The sequence below is a fragment of the Typopeltis vanoorti genome, chromosome 1 (assembly GCF_054136105.1).
Source record: "Typopeltis vanoorti isolate ZY-2024b chromosome 1, IOZ_Tvanoo_1.0, whole genome shotgun sequence".
Lineage (NCBI taxonomy): Eukaryota > Metazoa > Arthropoda > Arachnida > Uropygi > Thelyphonidae > Typopeltis > Typopeltis vanoorti.
In genome coordinates this window covers 54,040,644-54,062,851 of record NC_143549.1, presented here as the reverse complement: position 1 = coordinate 54,062,851, position 22,208 = coordinate 54,040,644, and the positions used below count along the sequence as shown (strand labels likewise).

Below are 22,208 nucleotides of genomic sequence, written 5' to 3'. Positions count from 1 at the left end.
TTTGAGCTGCCTTGTAATCAACATCTGGTAACACTTCCTTTGTAGCTGCTTCATATCTTTCAAATTCATTTTGTGAAGTGCACAATTGGGAAGTTAATGATCCATATAGATTTGCACATGTTTTTAAGTTGACATCCTCATTCTGTAGAACTTGGCTTACTCTAGGAAAATTTTGCAAAATCTCATCCCAAAAATTCAACATAAAAACGAATTCTAGCTGTTGCATCTTATTTGCAATATTATCTGCTTCTCTTCTAGTGTCTTCCTTTTGTGACTGATCTTTGGCTATACAGTCTAAGCTTCTAAAATTTCAAGGAAAGATTTCAAAATTGCTGCTGTTGCCATAGCATGTGCTTTCCATCTGGTATCAGAGAGGGATTTTAAGACATTTTCATTTCCAATACAACCTTTAAGAATTGTCCACCAGCTGGTTGAGGCTGAAAAAAAAAAAGGTACAGAGCAACCGCACTGTAGAGAAGAAATTAACCGCCTCTTCCCAGCAGTCAACAGCACTTCGGCCTACCGAATTTAATGAATGAGCTGCACAGGGCACATATATAGCAAATTTGTTTGTTTCTAAAATTTTTTGCTGCATCCCCTTATAATAACCAGACATGTTAGCAGCGTTGTCATTAGACTAACGCTGCTCATTAGACTAACGCTATACACATATCACAGGCAAAATCATATGAACAATTTCATTTTCGGCTTACAGCTGAATCATGTGCTTTCGTGCAATTAACCCTTATTTAATTAACCCTTATTTTACCGGAGTCGCACTTCTGTGAAAGCTAGGCCTTTTACCAGAGACGCGTTTCTGAGACAACCATATGATTTGTTTTATATTTGCTTCTGGAGCCTTTTATAAGACATAATTTATTAAAACAAGACCTAAAACAGACAGGAAAATAAAACATAAAATGGTTACCTTAATCATAAAAAATTACCTCATTTGACGCAATGGTAGTGGCAGAAAGCGCCGTGAGCGATAATACGGTGTAAGCGAACCGTCATGCACGTGGTTAGAGTTTTATTAGGCCTTTTACACGTCATTATTTATTGAAACAAAGTAGGTAACAGTAAGAAAAGATAAAACAATGAAAAACTAATTAAAAGTTAATTTAAATTAAATTCGTCATCTAACTAAAGCAGAAATTCTGTGGTACCCCCCCCCCTTTCCATGATGCCCTAAGCATGTGCTTATTTTGCTTAATGGTTAATCCAGCCCTGCATTTAGGTGAAACACTGCTACAGCTGTCAAGAGTTGCTCAGAGGACTGCTACCATCTACTGATGTACTGTTTAGGCTACATCCAGACTAATGTGCAGAGATTTGGTCTCCTAAATATCTGTAAGAAAACAGGACACTCTAGTGAATCCAAGGACAAGTATTTAAGATTGTATCAGGAATATGAAATATTGAATATAGAAAAAAGAGAGAGAGAAAGAGAGAGAGAGGTGTTAAGGAAACGAGCCTATCAGAAAGGTCTATAGAAGGGAAGGTATTGTTCAGGGCAGTGATTGCATAAAGCAACCAGAGGTCACCCTGGAAACTATGTTAAGGAGTGAAGAAGTAGATTCTTTGCTTAGAGTGTGGTAGGCAAGTATAATGCAGTGCTGGGGTGTAGGTAGCAAATGCATTGTCATTGAAGAATTTTCAAGGCAAATATGACTGGTATGCTATGGTAAAATGGAAGGATCTCTATGAGTATAGTGACTCTATGAAGGCCTGTAAATCAAATAATAAATACTTTCTCAAGTATGCACATTTACTGAGGCAAACAGGAGTACTATCTATTCTGCATTCTGGACTACATACATCTCAAGCAAGCAACATGTCTCTGCATGGTGTTATTATTATTATCACAGACACCTCCTCCAATGAGACAGCAGACTCAGTGTGGCAGGCCAATTTACACTTATAATAAATAGATTATTTTACTACAAGTCAGGATGAATTTCTGATTCTTCTTCTTTAAATTACTTACTTTCTCTAAAAAGCTAAGGTATTTCATGAAAACTTAAACTATTACTTACAATACCACTGTCATCCCTGGGTAAATTACTACCATAACTATGACAGCAACTTTGTCCTATAGGAAATCCCGAATTCCACACATGAGGATACTGCTGGTGGTGTAACTGTTGTCTTTCTCTGGGCTCATACATTGATTGAGGTCGTTGACTAGAGCGAGGTGATCGTGAAATAATTCCTTCAATTATTGGAGATGGAAGCACAGATGCTGGATGTGAATGACCAGGGGGTAGTTCATAACCATTGGGTAAAAGGTGAGAAGTAGTTCTTTGAGAATCAGCTGATACACAATGAACAAATGATCTAAGATGGGAATTCTCTTGCATTAGTTTTTGTACCTAAAAATAAATTTTTTTATAATAATTATATAATATAGTTTTTTTAATTGTATGACCATGAATACGAGGTGTGGCAATTAAATAACGAGAACTGGTTGCAAAAATGTGGTTTATTATTATAATTGTACAACTTATTCTTATTATTATTCGTGATACCTCCAAGGAGTCCCAAGATTCATTGCGGGAGGACACCTACTGTACAACTCTCTGTCTCCACCACTACACCAAACCTCTACTACCAATCCACTGCATATGAATTTTCCATTGTTGGAAGCAGTGCTACAAGTTATCAGCTTCAGTAGCGCTGCCGTTTTCTCCTTTACCTCATCCACTGACTGAAAATGGGTGCCCTTAAATGCAGGTTTCAACTTTGGAAAAAGGTAAAAGTCACATGGAGCTAAGTCCAGCGAGTAAGGTGGATGGTCCAACGCTGGTATCTTCTTATCAGCTAGATACTGCTTAAGAGACAGTGCATTGTGGGCTGAGCGTTGTCCTGATGGAGAATCCAAATGTTGTTCTTCCACAGATCGGGTCTCTTCTTCCTCACTTGTTCTCTCAGCTTGGCCAGAACATCAAGGTAATAATGTTGGTTGACTGTCTGACACTCTGGTACCAATTCAACCATTACCATGCCATTGATATAAAAAAAAAAAAAAAAACGATCAGAATTGCCTTCAGTTTTTTGACTTACTCATTCTTGCTTTTTTAATTCTTGGTGACGTGGGAGTTTTCCAGTGCACTGATTGTCTCTTTGTTTGTGGATCATACTGGAAAATCCACGTCTCATCACATGTGATGACCCTTCTCCTACAAGTCCAGTTCTTCTGTCAGCCGTAGCATGATGTCATTGCAAATGTGTGTCTGAACGTCTTTCTGACACAAGTTTTTCGGAACCATTTTGGTGCAGACTTTGTTCACGCTCAATTGCTTATGCAAAATTTGTCATACAGTCTCCTTATCAATGTGCACCATGTCTGCTATCATCCGAATGCTTAATCAGCAATCTTTGCGGACAATTTCATTAATTTTCCCAATGTTTTGTTCGGGTTGCTGCCATGACAGGGTGACCCAGTCGTTCGTCATCTTCAACGTTTTCTCGACCTTCAGCAAAGCGCTTATGCCATTCAAACATTTGTGCACGTGACATTACATTATCACCATATACCTCCTGCAACAGTTTCAAGCACTCAGCCGGTGATTTCTTCAATTTCACAAGGTATTTGAGATTAATGCACTGCTTGAGTTCAACTTTAGACATTATTCCGGCAAAGCGACTTCAAATATGTTTATTTCATAACTGCCTACAGAATAACTACGAGCGACAGCGAACAATGCTTATCTCAACTGTTTCTAGGACTTTCAAGGTCATTCACAGCACAAGCGCATCCAACTGCTATGAGTACACGATTCACAGCGCACCTTGTCTCATTATTTAATAGCCACACTTTGTATCATGAATGAAACTAATTTACAGAAATATCACAGCTGATGGTTATAGATTGCATCCCATATTAATTACTTTTAATATTAAAATTAAAATTAAAAAAAATTAATTTTAATTTTAGTTTTAATTACTTACCAGGTCATATTCAAGAAACTGGGCTAGGCTAAGCATGTTGTTGATCTACAATGATCAACAACATGCTTAGAGTTGATTTTATGCAAAAAGAGAAAAAAGACTAAACTACCTTGGGGAAATATTAATTCCAGAGCTCTAGAATGTCTACTGCATCAACCAACTATTATACAGTATAGTGTTAAAAAAAAAAAAAAAAAAAACTGTAGCGAATAAAACTACAATGATATATGTCAGCAGGGCTATCGAACCTTAGGTAATCCGAGGGCTGCTTTAAAAAAAAAAGATTTATCCTAGTAATTTGGTGAGCAGCAATGATACAACCTCAATGGCTGAACAAATGAACATCATTAATCACTCACTAACAAGGAACGTGAGTGTTGAAATAGAACAGTATAAGAAAGCTTCTTTGACACGTCTAATATTTGAAAAACACATCGGTATATAGGGGTGCTTAAGGGTCAAAGCTATATAACTGAGAGGAGACCTCCACATAGCCTTTAAAAGAATACAGAGAAAGGCAAAGGCTTCTGACCTAATGTCCCATCCTCATCTTCTCGTGGTACCCTGTTAGGTATCTACCTAACAGGGTACCACGTTAGGTAGATACCTGTTAGGTATCTATATACCTGTTAGGTACCTCAACACTGAATGAACGAGGATAGGATTTAGCCGACAAAATTGTATTCTTATTGGCTTAAACCAAAATAAAAAATGACGGTACAGCATGACAGAATTTCATAATGGCTGAGGCATCGCTTGGTTAAACAAGGCCCCAGTTGTTTTCGGCAGGGAACCAGGGTGAAAAGTGAAAAGTCAGCTACTAGAACAAATCTGAAAACACACCCCAAATCAACATCACCAAAGTTCAAGATCGGTACTATCAAAATAAGAAGCCTGAATGGCAAAGAAATAGGGCTAGCTGAGGAATTGGATAAGTACCAGGTAGACATAATTGGCATGACTGAAACAAAACAAAAAAAAGGGCAAAAACTGGTGAGATCTTTCATGAGCAATAAATACAAAATGTTACACACACGCCATAACAATTAAAGAAAACAAGGAGTAGCCATAGTATTCAACACTAAATACGAGGCTAATCTTCTTGAATGGCAGGCAGTCTCAAGTAGAGTGATGTGGGCAAATATCAGAATAAGGAACTGGACAATGAGACTTATTTGTGCCTATGGTAACACAGAAGGTTCTACTAAGGTAGAAGTGAAGGAATTTTTTGAAGCTTTAGAGAAAGCAACTGACACAATGAAAAAGGAAAAGTTGGTCCTTGTTGGGGATCTAGATAGCAGAGTAGGAAATGATTGTCAGACATACAAAAATATATTGGGAAAATTTGGAGAAATGAGCAAAGCTAATAATAATGGCAAATATCTGTTGGATTTGTGCTCAGAACATGGACTGGTTATTACTAACACCATGTTCCAACATAAAAATGTGCACAAATTCACATGGAAAGAGGAGGCAAGGAATAAGAAAAGTCTCACTGACTATGTTATTGTTGATAATGATGTTTTCTCCCTAGTGCAGGACAACAGACAGAGGATTTGAAATTGGAAGTGATCGCCATTTAGTCTTGAGCAAGATAAAATTGAATTTCATATTGAATAGAAGAACATGTAAGAAAGTTTTAAAATGAATAAAAGTTGAGCAGCTCTCTGATGTGAAATGTAGACTAAAATACACAAACATGATTGAAGAAAAAATGAAAGAGTTTGAGAACAGGAAGCAAACCTTGGAGATTCAGTGGCAAGCTCTGAAGAAAACACTGATTGATTCAGCCAGAGAGGCATGTAGTGAGGTTGTCTGTAAGGACAGAAAAATGAACTCCATGGTGAACAGAGGAAGTTAAAGTTTAGGCAGCAAAAGAAAAGAAGAAAGCATATCAAAATTTCCTGGCAAATAAGTCAGCATGTGCTTTTAGAGAATACAGAGACAAATGTAAGAAAGCTAAACAGTGTGTAAAACTAGCTAAAGAAAAGTTAAGGGAGGACTTTGGTAAGAACATAGAAAATAAATATCAAGAAAGTGGCAAGATATTTTGGAGGTTGTTGAAGAAGCTTAGAAATGGAGGAAAGAGGCCTGTAAAAGAAATTAGAGATGATAAAGGTGACATGAAAACAGATGAAAAAAGATATCCTTGAAGTATGGAATAATTACTTCGAAAAATTACTAAATGAAACAAGCAGTGATAGCACGGTGGTAAAAAACACTCAATAGGCATACAGTCAGGAATACATATCCATACTTAAGTAGAAAAAGCCATGAAAAGCCTGGCATGCGGAAAGGCAGCTGGACTAGATGATATTCTACCAGAAATGCTAAAGTATGGAGGTATAAAAGTCTCACAGTGGCTGCACTGCACAGTTCAGAAGGACTGAACAGAGGGACGAATTCCAGATGATTGGAGTAGGGCTCTCATAGTACCCATATATAAAAAGGCTAATAAAACTGAATGTGAGAATTACAGAGGTATTTCATTACCGAGTGCTCCTGGTAAGTTATATGCAAGTATACTTGAGAAACGGCAGAGAAGGATTGTGGAAGAGAAGCTTGGTGAAGAACAAGCTGGATTCAGGCCAAATAGAGGCTGTCATTATCAGATCTTCACTTTACGACAAATAGTTGAGAAAGCATGGGAATATAACAAAGATCTGTATTTAAGTTTTTAGATCTGGAAAAGGAATATAACAAGGTGCCAAGAGAGAAGCTATTCGAAACACTATGGTTATATGATTCAATGGGGCATTATATCTAGCAATACTTAGTCTTTATTTGAGTTGTAAGTCACCATTAGAATTGAAGGAAGTACAGGAAGGTGGTTTAATGTTAAATCTGGTGTCAGACAAGGATGTACATTAACTCCCTCTATTATTCATTATCTATATGGATCACATTATGAAGGAAAGTGGTATTAAACCTCATATCAAAATTGGAGATGCTAATATCAGCTCTTTGCTTTATGCGACGATGTTATACTGCAAGTCTGCAAGATTCCCTGACTAAACTGAATAACTGTTGTAATAGATATGGTATGAACGTCAGCAATAACAAGATAAAGACAATGAAAATAGGCAGAAGCACTGAAAATATCAACTGCATTGTGAATGGAGAACCTAAAGAACAAGTAAAACATTTCAGCTACTTAAGCATGATTTTTATTGAAGATGGTAAATTAAATATGGAAATGGGCAACAGAATCAACAAAGCTGGTATGGTAGGAAATCAACTGAATAAATTTATATGGAATAAGAGAGAAATTGGCCAAAATAGTAAATTGGCTGTATACAAGACAGTGCTCAAGCCAATTTTAACTTACTGAGCTGAGAGCTGGGTCAGACGTAAAACACTTGAACTAGAGGCCGCAGATATGAGAGTCCTGACAAAGATTAGGGGCATGAACAGATGGCATCAATGGCAATATCATATTAAAAATGAGGATAGGAAAGAACTTGATATTGTCAGCATCCAGGAATGCATTAGCAGAGCTAATCTCAGGTGGTATGGTCACTTAAATAGAATGGGAGATGAAAGCTTAGCAAAACAAGTGTTCTCTGCCAGGCTGGCAGGAAAAAGATCCAGAGGAAGGCCAAGATATAAGTGGATTGATAGGAAAGTGCCTTAGAAGATAGAGAAATATAAGATCTGATGATGTTGGAGTCTTGACAGGCTCCAACTGTCAGACTGATTTGGAGGAAAATTGTAGATAATAAGTTAGTAATGATGTAATTTTTCATGTAGTACTATCATATCCTGTACAACCCCAGAGGGCATATATCAGGAATTTGATGATAATTCCTTCAACATACCCCAAATGAATACATCATGTTATGTGAGATCAGAAGAATGTGAAGGGTATGGGAATTCTGTGAACCTCGAAATGATCCTCTCGGGGAAGTGTTCTGATAAATAGGTTCTATAACCACATGATGTGTGACAGATTGCTCCATCCTGTTGGAATATCTGTGCATGAAATGGATTGTTTTTTTAAGTGACACATCCTATGCAAATCCTGGGGGAATGGAACCAATCCATTCTCAATGCAGCATTCACTATTCAAGGTAACATCACACTCTTCAATGAAGGAGGGTCCAATTATGTAATGGCTGGAAACCACACATCATGTGTTGATCTTCTTCATTGACAACACACGTGCATGGTATTCCTACCATGCAGCATAATCTGTTGCTGTTAAGCACTGACCTACCTCAAAGATGTATAAAAAGGCACCCAGCTCTTTAAAGATTCTCTGTAGTGACTGCCTTGGTATCCCAAATTTTACCACTGTTAGGTGTTGACTGTGTTTCAGAGACTGTAAGTAACACTTACTCCATCACATGCCTATGATTCTCATTTGTGGCCTAACCATTTGTGGCCCGTTGCATTGCAGCAGAACACTTCCAGTATGTCGGAATCTCTTGATCAAGGTAAGAGATTCCATTTGTTCATCATAATCTCTTGATTATGACGAACAAGCTGCTCACAAACATGTTTTAGCCTTAGACCATTTGCTTTACCAACTCAGTATGAACGAAAATAATGCTCAACAATAAACGTCTTTTCTTCCAACGTCAACACCATTGCCATAGCTAAATGTAATGGTGAAGATTGTAGACTCTACATAAGCTCTTCTATTAATGTGCACATCTCATAGCACGTGTACTGAAGGGGGGGGGTCGAAGTTTAGTATATACATATATTTTTTTGGCACCATATAGAATACTTTATAGAGTGTTCCGAGAAAGAAGTAGGAAGCCTATATAAGAATAAGCTGTATTCAGAGCAAATAGGGGTTGCCAAAATCAGATTTTCATTTTATGAAAAATTGCTGAGAACCAGTGCCGGATTACCAAATAGGCAGAGTAGGCACTGGCCTATGGGCCATGCGACAACAGATCAAAATAATACTGATTTGATCTTGAAAGAAAATTATAATCAAGCTTTCTTAAACTGTTTCCAAAAGATAGAAAAAAAAATCAACTCAAAGAAACAAACACTTTACATTAAGGACTCTATAGATAAAATACTGTATTAATGTAATGTACCCATAAACAACTTAAAGTACATAAATCATAGACATCAGATTCGCATTACAGTTTGTTTCTTAAAAGCTCATTTTCTGTCAGCTCAGCTGTCAGTTAGGAGTGTGTGGGGGGAGGATGAGATTTAGACTGCCTAGGGGCCTCCACAGAGTTTAATTCAGCACCACTGAGAACCCATGGGAATATAAAAAGGATCTGTATTTGAAGTTTTGTTAAATCTGGAAAACATATATGACAAGGTGACAAGAGAAAAGTCATTCAAAGTGCTATAGCTATATGGTGAAATGAGACATTACATCAAGCAATACTTAGTCTATATTTGTGTTGTAAAGTCAGTGATGAAAAATGAAGGATGTACAGGAAGATGATTTGAGACAGGAGTACACATTATCTGGTGTGAGACAGGTGTGCACATTATCTCCATTGTTATTCATCATCTATATGGATGACATTATAAAGGAAAGTGATATTATGCCAAATATTTAAATAAGAGATGTGGATGTTGTACATAAATCCAGTACGAGTCATTAGGATTCTCTGAGTAAACTGAATAACTGATGAATAATAAAATTTGGCATGAAAATCCCTAATAAAAAGACAAAGGCAACGAAAAATAAGTCAAAACACTGAGAAAAATCAACTGCATTCTGAATGAACAAGTAAAATATTTCAGCTATTTACACAATTTTAAGTGAAGATGATAAATTAAATATGAAAATAGACAACAAAATTAGCAAAGCTGGTATGGTGGGAGGTTGACTGCATAAATTTATATAGAATAAGAGAGAAATCAGTGAATACATTAAACTAGTTGTATACAAGACAGTAATTCAAACCAGTTTTAACTTATGGAATCTGCAAACTGGGTTAGAAATAAAACAGTTGATCATACTTCCAGACCACAGATAGGATCAAGACTGAGATCTCATATTTGTGCTCTTCAATCTTAATCTAAGACCAGAAACCACTCCAATCTTTGATCAAGAATTAAATTAATGAAGTGAATGTAGAGCATCAGTAGAATCATATGAAAAATTACAATATTAGGAAGGATTTTGTTGACATACAGGAATGTGCGAGCACAGAATTAATGTAAGGCAGTACAGTCACTTAAGACTTAGAGGAAACCAAGATCTAGGTGGAATGATTTAGTTAGAATCTAGTTCCTTAAGAAACCAAAATATAAAATATAATAATACTTGTTGGAGATCTAAATAGCAGAATAGGAAATTAATTCCAGCAGGCATATAGGAACATTTTGGTAAAATTTGGAGGAAAAAAAAAATAATAATGGTAAGTATTTTCTGGATTTCTGCTCAGGATACAAATTAGTCATTATTACCACCACATTTCAACTTAAAAATGTTCACAAGTTCACGTGGAGAGAAAATTAAGAAATAAGAAAAGGCTCGTTGACTAGCACTGCTGGCAGTAATATCTTCAAGGTGGTTCAGGATACAAGAATGAGTACACAGATGATTCGAAATTGTAAGTAACCATCACTTAGTTTTAAGTAGGATAAAACTGAATAGTACATTGAAAACAACAGTATATATAAAAAAAAAGTTTTAAAAAGAATTAAAGTTCAGCAGCTTTTACAATAAACATTATAAACTATACAAACATTCTTGAAGAAAGAATGAAACAGTTCAAAACAAGAACCAAACCTCAGTGAAACCTTAGTGAAAAACTCTGAAGAAAACATTGATTCAGAAGGAGGCATGTGGTGAAGTTATTTGCAAGGATAGACAAATAAGAACACAATGGTGAACAACACAAAAGAAGCAGTTGTGGAAAAGAAAAAAGCACACCAAAAGTTCCTAGCAAAATAAGATGGCAGATATTCTAAAACAGGGGTCTTCAAAGCATGGCCCCGCAGACCACAGGTGGCCTGCCAGCCACTTTGAAAAAATAACTCTTAACATTAAAATGCGATTAAATAAAAAATAATTTCAATGAAGCCATTAAGCTATACTGCAATATTTAGACTCATAAAATGCTTTCCTGATTCACAAGGAACACTATGCATTTGACACTTTATATAAAATCCTATAAAAATAAATATTAAATAGACATGCTTCTTCAGCCACCTACTAGTGCCAAGTGGTACTTAAGTACTAGTACTAACATCGCAGATAGATGGCTGAAGCAGTAGTTCATTTGAGTGCGCTGTCTAGTGCCTTTCAGATTCATCTCGAAGGTTCTCGATACTTCGTTATTTTCATATATATAAAAGAGATCCACAGTCAGTCGTGAATAGTGTGATATTCATGTATAAGTGCACGCAGGTTCGTTGTGTCTGCAATAGCCTACTCCTGAATGTTGGGCACCTGTTCGTAGTGGAGGGGACCTCCCAGTGATGGTACTGGCCCTTTTCATTCTTCCTCTTTTTCTTTGCTCTACTTCTCCTGAGTTCTTTTTCAGTATTCTTTTTCCAGACCACCATCACTGGGATCCAACGCCCTACCACCATGTTTGCAGTGCAGTGCGACCCATGGACATCCAGAAAAGGGGGGGGGGGATCCTGGCCTGGTAGTCTTGCACTACTTTTTCCCCTGCTTCAGCAAGACGGGCGGTCTTGGATGGCCCAGTCAGGATCAATCGGCTAGTGGGTTTGCCTGCAAGGGTCAACGGTGTTACAGTAAGTCTCTCACCCCATGGGCCGGGGTCGAGATCTTAGACCTGCTGCAGTGCCGGTATAGTGTCCAGAATAGCCCTGGCGTTCCACTCCTGAGTGCAGTCTTTGATTGCCGGGTAGTGGGCATCCATGTGTGGCTCCGTGGTGGGCGGGGAGCTCTGGAACCGAATTAAAAATTCCTTAAATATGAATTCTTCATTCTCAAATGTTTCAGGGACCCTAACAAAGTCCCAACCAAGTACTGATAATATAGACACAGCATATGAAAACAGAAGTAAGAAACAAAAGATATCGGATACTAATATAAATGTACCAACCTTTTTAATCATTCATGTAACAGGTGAAAAATCAATTGGGAAAATGTCACCCTTCTTTATCCAAAAAGGTTCAGAAGGACTGGCAGGACCTCTCAAAACTATCAAGAAATTGCATTCTGGTGATATCCTTGTGGAAACAATGTGCAAACAACATTCAGAGAAACTACAGAGGGCAACGACAATGAGTGGAATACAAATTGCAGTAACACCTCACAGAACACTCAATTCCAGTAGAGGAGTGATATCAGAATGGGATCTCCTTGAGGTTCCTGATGAGGAGATATGTTCAGAACTTAAAGATCAAGGAGTGACAGGTGTGAGGCGCATCCTGATACGCAGGGATGGTCGCCTGGTCTCAACCAAGAACATCATCCTTACTTTTGATACACCTAGACCTCCGACATCTGTAAAAGCAGGGTATCTCAGCTGTCCTGTTAGAAGGTACATCCCTAACTCATTGAGATGCTTTAAATGTCAAAGATATGGACATGCCCAAACTGGCTGGTAGTTCTACTACCTGTGCCTGATGTGGTAGTAAAGAACATGATAATAAATCTTGCTGTGAAAAAAAAGCTAAATATGTCAACTGTCAGGGAGATCATCCAGCATACCTTCGTGCATGTCAGAAATGGAAAGATGAAAAAGAGATACAAAAAATTAAAACAGAACAAAACATAACATATCAGGATGCAAAAAGAAAGCTAGCCACCATTACAACTGTTTTCTACGATCCTCTTATGCTGAAAAAGTAACACTTAAAAACGTGCCAACAGCAAATCAAACATGTATGTCTATTCCTCCATTTGATAATTTCACCATACCTGACTTTACGATCACAAGTGCTTCTCTATTGGCGCATTAATCACAAGACCTATGGTCTTACTCCAGAGAAAACTTCAAAAATGGTCCCAGCCAATCAAAACTCACCTGTCAAAAAAATTATGGTCGAGACTTCACTCAAAGATAAACCACCAGACACTTGCACAGAAAAAATGGATACCATTTTTATCTGTGCGAGTGTCTGGTGGTTTATCTTAGTTTGCTTTCGGTGGGATATCCACTGAAAGCAAACTAAGTATACTAACTGACCCTAACACATTTGATGTTTTGAACACTCTACCAGAGGAAGAGATGGACACTGGCCGTCCATACTTCCCTAAAACAGTGGATAAATATAAATCTGACAAAGGTAAGCCCTCAATCTCTCGAAAACCAGACAAGTCAATAAAATCAAGACAATAGGAAAATGTTGTTAGATCCTGAATGACGGAATCTTGCAAAGAAATCATTCATTCAGAATCTAACATACTAAACTACACAGACAAAGAGAAATATCTGCACATCAGCTGAAATTAAAGTGAACCTTCTTCACATATGTATAAAATGGCATTAATTTTATGTACCATGTATTTTAATCTATTATGATCATACCAAGATCGAGTTAGAGAATGTCCTAAAAGAGGAATTTGTTAAGATTATTTAAGCCTCACTTTAGCTGTATAGAATGATTGTGAGTCACCAGATAGATATTAAAGTAACAATTCATAGAAGGTATACTAGTACACACGTCCAGCGTAACGCCAGCAGCAGTAGCTTAAGCGGAAGGTACGTAGACGCAAATTCCATGAATACAAGAGCATAACAGCAAGGGATGAACAACCCAAGGAGAGAAAAGATATTAGTTGTGTGCAAAAGGGACTCCAAAAAGGGGGCGCTCAATCGAAGAAAAAAAAGGGATGAGTGCCGTATAGGCTCTGGCTTGTCTTATCGTTTTCCTGGTTCGGAAGTTAGTTGGTGGTTCGATAAGGGGAGGGGGGGGGGATGAAGCGTCAGTGCTATGATGTCGGATGGCGAGTTTTCCTGAGAATGTTGTAGGATTCCACGCAGAACTGAAGGTGAAATTTCCAGCCCTAGCAGATCGAGCCCTCGCTGAGAAGTCCCATCGAGAGGAATAGAGATATTTCCTGAGACACAAAAATTAAGTCCATGATCGGCAGTAATTATGTAGCGTAGCCCCTACACTGGCATAAGGACAGCCAATAAACAAAAGGTAACCACACATACATGTGGTGCTGAAAGACATCGGGAAAAGTTCGGTAAAGTAGAATTACTCTAATTTGTGTTTAGAATTCCTTATAAGAGAGAAAATTATATGTGAATGCAAATTATGAACATTATTCTAAAGTACTTTGTGGACAGACTCTAATTAGTTAGTTAACCTCCTTCTGAGAATAAGAAGAATTGTTTGGAAGAAGTCTTTTGTGTTGTATGTGATTGAGTTAACTTAACGAGATTAGGATTTGGATTTTAGTAACTGAGTAACATTAGAATGTTTGTTTATATTATCTTAAGAATAGCTTGCAGAAGGGAATTTTAGCTTAACATCATATCATTTGCAATCTATCCCAATTTTCAATTACTGTGTTTTATGATTCTTTATTAACTTTGATTTAATTTAGAGTATGTTAATCTCTTAACTCGAGTTTCCTTATTTAGTATTGAGTCCAATTAAATATATAATTTTTTTTTAGTGTATTTTGTTTTGATATTCCAATAAACATGTCATATTTACCTAAACCTGAGTCATGCCTGATTACGATTCCAAACTACCACTTATAAAAATAGAACCTCTTTTGGCGGGAAGGAATTAGAAAGTGTATATAATTATAGATTTAGGTCACGACTGCAGTCTGAATCTATAAGGCCATGTTACAGTAAGATATTGTGTAAGAACACCTCAGAATCTAGTATTGTCTCCCTGAGTAAGGATCTTTTCTGCTATAGGATACTGGCTGGCTGGTGCAGCATAATATAAATTTGCCAGTATCCGGACAAACAGGAAACAATCCCAGATGTAAGCATATTAGGCCTGATATCTGACGAAGTAGATTAGCAATTGAAAGATAGAATAGGAAGATATAAATCAGTAAAATACAGAGAAAGCAACAACATAACAATGGCACAGCCAGCACAATGTGATTAGGGCCCCAAAAATTTAAGGTTAATAGAGAATAATCACTATAATTTGGTCTTGGCTTCATAATAGGAAATCGGGCATTTGTTGGAATAACAGAGAGTTTGAAAAAGGGTAAATTATTAAGTTTGTAAGATGAATGCAGGTATGTCTCAACCATCGAGCTCAGATTTAGATGACTCTGAATTCTTTAGGATGATAAATCCTCAACAGGTTTTTCCTCAGTTTTTGGGGGAGGAATCTGATGACGTTCTGGCATTTTTTGAGTACATAGAGGAACTAAGAAGAATTGGTAGATGGAGCGAGTTACAACTGCTAATTCTGCTCCATAGTAAGCTTATTGGGAAGGCAAAGACTTACTTTTAGTCCTCACCTATCTTAAAAGAAACTCAAGATTACTATAAATTAAAGAGCTCCTAATATTCCAGTTTTCTAAAGTAAGGGACCAAATTGTGGAAATTTATGGAAGCTCCAGAAGATGGTGCAAAAAGACAAAGAAAGTGTGTCAGACTACCACAACCGAGTCTTATCTCCTGCCAATACGTTAAATGTCTCTGACAAAGACCGGCACCATCTTAACTGGGCAGTCTTCCAACATTTTAGGGGGGGAATGAATCAAGAACTGAAGGAACCAGCATTTGGGAAGGTCATATCAAATTCAGAAGAATGCTTTACAGCAGTAAAACAAAGAGAGCAACTGCTTGGAGACATTTGTCCTGCAGCCTCAATTGGGTCTGTCAATGTCATTAGAGAAGAGAGAAACAGCATTAGGGATCAATGCGCTAAAGTAGAACATCCAGAGAGGAATGAAAAGCAGAGGGCACAGAAAGGATGTGAAGAAAACAGACCTGAGAGTCTACCAGGTTACCACTAGCAGTCAAAGTCTTAGCGAAGTTTGCTCATTGATTAAGCAAGAAGTGAAGAAATTACAACAACCCATCATGGAACATCTTGATGCTGTACTTCGTCAACTGACAAGAGCTTCCATGACAAACCACGAGAACTCCTCATTACCAGAAGAAAGAATAAATAACCTGATCCACCAGGAAGTTGAAGGGATGCAGACACCACTTCTTGAAAAAATGGACAGAATGATGCACAAGCTATCAGCCAAATGCAGTAGCAATTTTCCTTTGTCCTCGGACGGAGATAATTCTGGGGGTTATTTCCAGGAGCCCCCAAGATGCTATAGTTGCAATAAGTTGGGACATCTAGCCCGTAACTGTTTCAGCAAACAGGGAAATTAAAAAGGAACTATCATTTTGAAGCCAAGTCACATGTGTGTTAGGAGGCAGGAGGAAAGGAAAAGAGGATGAAATCAAAAAAGAAACACGGAATTAACAGTAGAAGGAAGGATCTGAGGGAGAAATTTTAGGGCACTAGTAGACCCAGGCTACTATTATCCCAGAAAACTACTTCAGGGAGATAGAACCATATGTAAAGTGAAGGGTAAAACACCTAAGAAGACCCATCAAACTTTTGGGAATATCCTCCTCTATTACCCAAGCTACAAAGTCTATAAGGCTGAGGGTGAACTTGCCAAAATTTGGAATATCCGCTTGGCACAATTTTATAGTCTTGCCGAGAAACTCTCTTCCTCACTTAAGGTTGATCCTAGGGAATGATTTCCTCTCTAAGTTCGGATTCTCTTGTGATTACACTAGAAGGGAAGTTTGTTTTCAGGGAAGAAAAAGGGGGGAACACCAGGCCCAAAAAGGGGATTGCAGGTTAAAGGGGAGGAAGACATAGGGTTTAACACATTCAAAAATCTGAAACTGAGCGAGGTCTCCCCGTCAAGGACCGCAAGGGAGCCTGAGATAATCAAACCAGAGGAAGAAGGGACACAAACTGAAGAAAAGATTACAAACCACGACAAGTGAGAACAGCAAGGACATTCTATAAATTAATTATATGGGTATTAGGCAGACCATGATTAATTCTTTTAAGAATCCAATTTTGAAGAATGGAAGGTTCATCCCCAGAGGATTGAGGGAGAAGCAAAAAGTGTTTTTTTTTATAAAAGTATTAGAAAAACTTTTTATAAAAAAAAAAAAAGGGGGGGGGCTTTGTTAGATCCTGAATGAAGGAATCTTGCAAAGAAATCATTCATTCAGAATCTAACATACTAAACTACACAGACAAAGAGAAATATCTGCACATCAGCTGAAATTAAAGTGAAACGTCTTCACATATGTATAAAATGGCATTAATTATATGTACCATGTTTTTAATCTATTGTGATCACACCGAGATCGAGTTAGAGAATGTCTTAAAAGAGGAATTTGTTAATATTATTTAAGCCTCACTTTAGCTGTATAGAATGATTGTGAGTCACCAGATAGATATTAAAGTAACAATTCAAAGATGGTATACTACTACTACACGTGTCCAGCGTGACGCTGGCAGCAGTAGCTTATGTGGAAGGTACGTCAACGCAAATTCCGTGCATACAAGAGCATAACAGCAAGGGATGAACACAAGGAGAGAAAAGATATAGGTTGTGTGCAAAAGGGACTCCAAAAAGGGGGCACTTGATCGAAGAAAAAAAGGGATGAGCGCCGTATAGGCTCTGGCTTGTCTTATCGTTTTCCTGGTGTGTGGTTTGGAAGTTAGTCGGTGGTTCGAGTAAAGGGAGGGATGAAGCATCAGTGCTATGATGTCGGACGGCGAGTTTTCCTGAGAATGTTGTACAATTCCACACAGAACTGAAGGTGAAATTTCCAGCCCTAGCAGAATCGAGCTCTCACTGAGAAGTCCCATCGAGAGGAATAGAGATATTTCCTGAGACACGAAAATCAAGTCCGTGATCAGAAGTAATTACGAAGATAGCATAGCCCCTACACTGGCATAAGGACAGCCAATAAACAAAAGGTAACCACACATACACGTGGTGCTGAAAGACATCGGGAAAAGTTCAGTAAAGTAGAATTACTCTAATTTGTGTTTAGAATTCCTTATGAGAGAGAAAATTATATGTGAATGTAAATTATGAACATTATTCTAAAGAACTTTGTGGACAGACTCTAATTAGAGAAGTTAACCTCATTCTGAGAATAAGAAGAATTGTTTGGAAGAAGTCTTTTGTGTTGTATGTGATTGAGTTAACTTAACGAGATTAGGATTTGGATTTTAGTAACTGAGTAACATTAGAATGTTTGTTTATATCATCTTATGAATAGCTTGCAGAAGGGAATTTTAGTTAACATCATATCATTTGCAATCTATCCCAATTTTCAATTACTGTGTTTTGCAATGCTTTATAACCTTTGATTTAATTTAGAGTACGTTAATCTCTTAAATCGAGTTTCCTTATTTAGTATTGAATCAAATTGAACGTATAAATTTTTTTTAGTGTATTTTGTTTTGATATTCCAATAAACATGTCATATTTACCTAATCCTGAGTCATGCCTGATAACGATTCCAAACTACCACTTATAAAATAGAATCTCTTTTGGCGGGAAGAAATCAGAAAGTGTATATAATTATAGATTAAAGTCACGACTGCAGTCTGAATCTATAAGGACGTGTTACAGTAAGATATTGTGTAAGAACGCCTCAGAATCTAGTATTGTCTCTCTGAGTAAGGATCTTTTCTGCTATAGGATACTGGCTGGCTGGCGCAGCATAATATAAATTTGCCAGTATCCGAACAGGAAACAATCCTAGATGTAAGCATATTAGGCCTGATATCTGACGAAGTAGATTAGCAATTGAAAGATAGAATAGGAAGATATAAATCAGTAAAATATAGAGAAAGCAATGACATAACAATGTTTACAATAGAACTGTCGTAGAATCCAAATGGAATGACGATATCTAGATGTTGTTGCAGAAACACAAACCTTTCTGTTTCTGTCTACAGGAAACATTCTTAAGACCGAATGAGGACCATACCTTTAGGAATTTCTCTGTTGTACATAAGAATAGAACTGGAGATGGTCCTGCTCATTGAGGAGTAGCTATTCTAGTGGGCAGTCATATTCTTTTCCATCAGATCCAACTTAATACTTCTCTGGAAGCAGTAGCGATTCGCTTCTCTGTGGGATTTCTTATTACAGTATGTTCAATTTATTTACCATGAAATGCTGAGTTAAATGAAATTGATCTTGATAACCTTATCTCACAACTGCCTGAACCCATACTTTTCATGGGTGACTTTAACGGTCACACTACTCTATGGGGTAGTGCCAACACTAATAGATGAGCTCGAATAATTGAAAAAATTCTTGATAATAATAACCTTTCCCTTCTAAATAATAAACAATACTTTCTTCCATATGCCTACCCTCATATTCTGCAATTGATTTTACAATCTGTTCCCCTTCCATTCTTCCACTGCTCATGTGGGACGTTGAAGAGAACAAATATGGAAGTGATCACTTTCCTGTTTTTTGTACAATGTCTTCACAGGAAACCATGTTCACCCACACAGATACCTATATGGAAAATGGACCAAGCTGACTAGAACACTTTTCTCATCTTGCAAAATTTAATGCTGATGCCATCAGTCAAACACCTATCAATGAAGCTGTAAAATAAACAACAGAATGCACCGTCCAGGCAGCAACAACCTCCATCCCAAAAACATCATCTCGATTTCCAGTCTATCCAAAGCCTTGGTGGAACCCAGAATGTCAGGCAGCCAAAAAAGATCAACACAGAGCATAGAGCATATTTCGTAGATACCCCACCACATCAAATTTAATAACATTCATGCGTGCTCGAGCCAAAGCATGTAATGTAAGACATCAGAGTTAAAAACAATCATGGATCCAATTTACTACATCAATTAATCAAATGACCAGTCCAAAAATTGTATGGAATAAACTCCAGAAAATGAAAGGCAGATATAGTACACACTGTTTGTCCACCTTAGACTACAATGGAAGTGTTCTTGCTGATCCCAAAGCTATTGCAGATACTTTGGGAGAAACGTTTGCTAAAATCTCAGCAACAGCTTCATATTCTCTGGAATTTTTAATACTGAAAGAGCAGCAAGAGAAACAAAGGCTTAATTTTTCTACCAACATTCTTCAGCCATATAATCAGCCATTTGTCAAGGAGGAACTAAAAAGAGCTGTCCTACAATCTCACCCTAGTGCCGTAGGACCTGATGAAATACATTATGAAATGATAAAATATCTACCATCATCTTCTATGGATCTTCTTCTCTTATTATACAATAAAATACTTGCAGAGGAAGAGTTTCCAAATTCTTGGCATAAGTCAATTGTCATTGCTATCCCAAAACCAGGAAAAGATCCAACACAAGCAAATAATTATTGACCCATTGCTCTGAGCAGCTGTCTTTGTAAGATAGTAGAGAAAATGGTTAATGCCAGACTTCTCTGGTATTAAGAAAGCAACAGTCCTATTTCCAATACAAAATGTGGTTTCTGTAGACATCGATCAACTTTAGACCATTTAGTTCGGTTAGAACTTGTATAATAGATGCATTTCTGAAGCGAAAACATCTTGTCTCCGTTTTTTTGCCATGGAAAAAGCTTATGACACAGCCTGGAAATATGGCATATTAAAAGACCTCTATAACCTAGATCTCAAAACACATCTCACTATATTTATTAAAAACTTTCTGTCCAGGCGAACGTTCCAAGTCAGAGTGGGAAGTATGCTATCTTGAACATATCCTCAAGAACAAGGTGTTCCCCAAGGCTCTGTCTTAAGTGTAACCCTTTTTTGCTATTAAAATTAACCTAATCATTGAACAGCTTCCTCCCACTATAGACAATGCTCTATATGTTGATGACTTCACAATTTACTGTCATTCATGTAACATGAGGGTAACTGAAAGAGAACTTCAGCAAGCAATTGATCATGTCTCTTTGTGAGCTCTTAATAATGGGTTTAGGTTTTAAGCAGAAAAAGTGTCATGTACACTTCTGTCGAAAACGCACTCATCACCCAGATCCTGAGCAAAAAATGGGACATACTGTTATTCCAGTTGCTACTAGAAACCAAGTTCTTGGGACTCATCTTTAACAGAAAACTCACATTTCTATCACACATTCGTCAACTAAGAGAAAAGTGCAAAAGAACTTTGAACCTCCTTCGCACTCTATCCTCTACTGAGTGGGGTGCTGATCGAGCTTCATTGTTCCATCTTTATCGTGCACTTATACGTTCAAAGCTGGATTATGGGTCCCAAGTCTATGGTTAGATTCCATCCATTCATCATCAGGGTGTACGGATAGCTACTGGTGCCTTTTGCACCTCACCCACTCCAAGTCTTTATGTTGAAGCAAATGAACCGCTATCACTAAAAATAAAATCTCTCCCAGATCACCCTACAGAATAGTATCTTCTCTCTGCATCAGGAAGCTCAATATCACACACATCAAACTGCTATACATCCTATAATAAATTTAGTTTAATCCTTTATCTCAGTGAGAGCAAACAAAGTTTGCACCTGAAAATATCTTCAGGACTGAATATAGTGTTGTACTATCTTACCTGGGTAAGTAGTGCAACACCAGGCAACTCATAGCAAAGGTGGAGCAAGCTACCAACATTCCTATTCCAGTATCTCCCATAATGCAAAACACATCTCCTTGTGGATATGTATACTGTTATGCATTAAGGGATTTGCTACTACCCAGACTAGTTTCGACCTTGCTATACATCCTTTTGGTATGCATATTAAAGAAACTGTGCAAGCTGTTAGTATAAATGTTGACAACATTAGCTACACTACACTTAACAGCATTCCTCCATAGCAGGTTTGCACACCATCCTGCAACCTCTCACTTTGTCAGCTACAGAAATCTTATACCCCATCATCCCATTTACCTGCAATTTTTTAATGCACACACTGATTTTTTACCCATCTATACTGATGGTTCAAGAACTAACACCTCTGTTGGCTGTGCTGCTGTTTTTCCTGACATTATTATCTCAAATCAGATCCCACCAGACTGCACTAATTATACAGCAGAATTACATGCAATTCAGCTTGCACTTGTGCATATAAAAGAAAACTGCTATTAAAAGTGTATAATTTATACAGACTCATTGAGCTTTTTACAGCTATCTTCTCTCCTATGTGTACACATCCAATACTTTATGAGGTGCTACACCTGCTTCACAAAATGAAAATCCTTAATTTCAATGTTCAGTTCTGCTGGATTCTCAGCCACATCGGAATCAAAGGAAATGAGGCTGCAGCTGCTAAATCAGCTCATACCTTCTCCACATACTGTTTGACAGTTCCATATACAGACAGCTTATAAGATTAAAGCTAATTGCTCAGTGGGAGTC

At 37.5% G+C, this 22,208-nt stretch overlaps 1 protein-coding gene across 1 annotated transcript in view; it reads right to left on the bottom strand.

Annotated features, from left to right (window-relative positions):
• The window catches only part of Git (ARF GTPase-activating protein GIT1), a 707,749-nt gene that overhangs the window by 172,367 nt on the left and 513,174 nt on the right, over window positions 1-22,208 (bottom strand). The window contains exon 17 of the mRNA XM_090400625.1: window positions 2,037-2,372. Coding sequence (XP_090256751.1) covers window positions 2,037-2,372 — 336 coding nt within the window. The remainder of the gene's footprint in view (window positions 1-2,036; window positions 2,373-22,208) is intronic.